The sequence below is a fragment of the Polistes canadensis genome, unplaced genomic scaffold, assembly GCF_001313835.1.
Source record: "Polistes canadensis isolate GaletaPanama2010 unplaced genomic scaffold, ASM131383v1 scaffold_49, whole genome shotgun sequence".
In the NCBI taxonomy this organism is placed as follows: domain Eukaryota; kingdom Metazoa; phylum Arthropoda; class Insecta; order Hymenoptera; family Vespidae; genus Polistes; species Polistes canadensis.
The window spans coordinates 14404-17546 of NW_014569596.1; the positions used below are offsets into that span (position 1 = coordinate 14404).

At 33.6% G+C, this 3143-nt stretch overlaps 1 protein-coding gene across 4 annotated transcripts in view; it reads right to left on the minus strand.

The window, feature by feature from the left end:
• LOC106785375 (ankyrin repeat and fibronectin type-III domain-containing protein 1) overlaps nucleotides 1-3143 on the minus strand; it is an 89486-nt gene that overhangs the window by 14396 nt on the left and 71947 nt on the right. The window contains exon 1 of one of the 4 annotated variants that reach the window (XM_014745772.1): nucleotides 392-759. The exons of the other annotated variants lie outside the window; for them this stretch is intronic. Within the exon in view, the coding sequence (XP_014601258.1) occupies nucleotides 392-431 (40 nt within the window). The 5' untranslated portion in view covers nucleotides 432-759. Of the gene's footprint in view, nucleotides 1-391; nucleotides 760-3143 lie in introns of those variants that run through there. 4 annotated transcript variants of the gene reach the window in all.

Here is a 3143-nt window from a genome sequence, read left to right on the forward strand (position 1 = left end):
CTCTCTCTCTCTCTCTCTCTCTTTACCTAACATTCTCGGCACGGGTCCCTGCCATCCTCTAAAACGATTTTATTATTTACTTAGGACACGCACTTGAGCAATTCTCCGTTGTGTCCCGACAATTGGCCATTAAAACGAAGTGGACTGAACGTCGCCTCTTCCTCCTCGAAGCGAGCGACAATTTATCAGCTCAATAAAATTTATTACTTACGTCCGTTGGTTGTTAGGATCTACGACGATAGTGTATCGTCTTTCTAACGTCTAACCAAGGGTCTTTCATCTATTTCTCTCTCTCTCTCTCTCTCTCTGTCTCTTTTTTTGTTCTCTCTTTCTCTGTCTCTTCCTTTCTCCAGCTTTCGTATTTTCCCTTTCGATAATCTCACGAAATTACCATAAAACGAGCCACGTTCCTCGCTTTGTGATCTTCTCATGCACTCTTCATAATAGCATCTCTCTTCTTCTTTATATCTCTTTCTTTCTCTTTTTCCTGTCACTCGTAGACGACAACGAACTCATGAGTCTGGACGTAGGTTGTTTTCAGACTGTTTAATGTCTCGTAAAGAATACAAAACTAGTGAATTCACATACGCTTGCGGATTCTTTTATACGATATATATATATATATATATTTATATATACGAATGTATTCTTTTCGTGACCGAATATCTCAACTGTATATTTATTCTTCGAGTTGATCTTATTTGACTTTAATCTCACGTAAATGTTAAACGATTTACGTCAATGCGAAATAATTCAAATATATACGAGATTAACGTACACGATTGCGATTATTTCTAGAGAATTTATTTATATGTCGTAAGATAGATTATATTGAACATATTTTAGAATATCATTATTATTAATTAGACTTTTCACATAGACTTTTTTTTATATGTTTCAATATAAACGAAGATTTTTTTTTTTAAAGAAATGATTTTATCGAGTAATACGAGCAAAACTTGTTTTTGTTAATCGTTCAAGTTATTCCTATAGATGGAATTGGAAAGGATATAATGAGTGTCTTTTTGTGAGGACAACTTGGTAAGAAATTTTGTAAGATGTAACCAGAATCCTCGAACGAGCAGTAAACGAGTTTCGCGGTTAAAGGGCAATTGCTCATGTTCAAATCGATTGGAAGGGATTGGAAGGGTCTCTCTCTCTCTCTCTCTCTCTCTCTCTCTCTCTCTCTCTCTCTCTCTCTCTCTCTCTCTCTNCTCTCTCTCTCTCTCTCTCTCTCTCTCTCTCTCTCTCTCTCTCTTGCGATACAGATTGGAGCTCATTAGAAGTTAACGAGAGAATTATGGTCTGCCAGGAAGATAACAGGGTAATCAGAGTTTGGCAAAGTAAATCTATTAGACATTGGATTCCCTTAGAGAATAATGAAAGGAGCTTTATCATTTTCTTTATCTTGTCTACACCATTTCCAACTATTTTTCTTTCTTTTACTTTTTTATTATTTATTTTTTTTTTTTTTTTATCAAAGTAACATTGCCACGATACGATCTTTTGTTTCTTATTTCTGTCAGATATTAGGGTAGAAATCAAGATCAAAAGAAGGTACCTGGTCCTTCGATCAAACAATAGAAGAAAGATTGGTAAAGGAAGGGGGTGAGGGGAAAAGATGTGAGAAACTAAATGGAAAGGATAACAGGTAGAAAAGCATTGTTTAGTTTTCTCGCTTTGACTTGCATCGTGCCAATCAATCTCAACTATGTTTCTTCTTTTTCAAAATGAACCACCTACTTACTTTTCTTTGCTTGACACCCAACTTACACGCGACACTCTTCCTTTTCTATTTCTCTTTCTCACATTATACCGAAAATTAGACGATTGTAAATCTCATGGTAGTATTGTTGTTAATAACGAGTCTTCATTTCTCTTCCGTGTTTGCCTTTGCGACTTGACTCGAAACTTTCGTACTCTGTCAGAGCTTTTCTATTCGTAATTAAAAAAGAAAAATCTTCCTTGCTTTCTCTTTTTTCATTGAAATATCAAAGATTGACATGTCAAAATGATTTGTTCTTTGGAGAAAAGAAAAAAAATATTCAGATAGAAAAAAAGAAAAAGAAAATAATTTCTGACAAATCTAGTCGTACTCTCTTTAAATCTAAAAGATCGTTAGCCTTGTTATCAATGAGTTCCGTTACGATAAAGAATAATCTATTTCCTTTCCTGCGATAGTTGTCATATTTTTTTGATATTTAACGACATCTCTCGTGTCCTGTCCGATGATGAGACATCATCATTGGTAGAATTCTTTTATTACTAATGATAGATTTCATTTACAAAACTATGAATATTTTAGACATTTTAATAAGTGTATCGTGCTTTGTTTTTGTTTGTGTTTTTATTTCATCGGTATAATTAAAATCGATCATCTAAGAGGATAGAGAACCTTTTTGCAATTTCGTCGGTACAAATAACGGACTCGTCCCAGATTAAAAGGAAAGTTCTCGGAATACGTGTTGCTCGAATGTTTTCGATTTATTGATAACGTTTTATTAAATATATATATATTTTTTTTTTATTTTCCATCGATTTGATAACATTCACGTATATTTTAGATTTTTTTGTAACACGCACGCGTATGTACATACACATGTACACACATTAAAACAAATACGTCTGTGACGTTGGTTATGTTTAACGTGTTCTCGATAACTCTAATCATGTTTAACGCCAATAGGAATTCTCGATATTCTTTCGTTGTTCTTTCTGCCAACATGAGTTTGCAATTTAACGATTTAATCGGCCATATGGCATGAAAAAGTCATTCGAATGATGTATCGTAACAAACTAGCTTTGCTCGATATATTTCTAAGCACCATGTGTTGCGATCGTGTTCTCTGAAACAGAACGGAGATACGAGCAAAGCCTACACCTAACTGTGGCTTTAGTTAAAGTCGGTTCATACCAACTATCTGTACAAGTAATTTGTTCAGAAATATAGGTCGCCACGGTATAACAGAATAAAGAACAAAATTACTCAACGAACTTAATTACATTAATCATGATAATTACGAAAAAAGAAAAAAAAAAAGAAAATAATTTTTACTCGGAACACATTTCCAACGAAACGATTGATGTTACTCGAAAACATCAAATTAATAATACTACTTCTGAAAATCTTTAATTATATATAT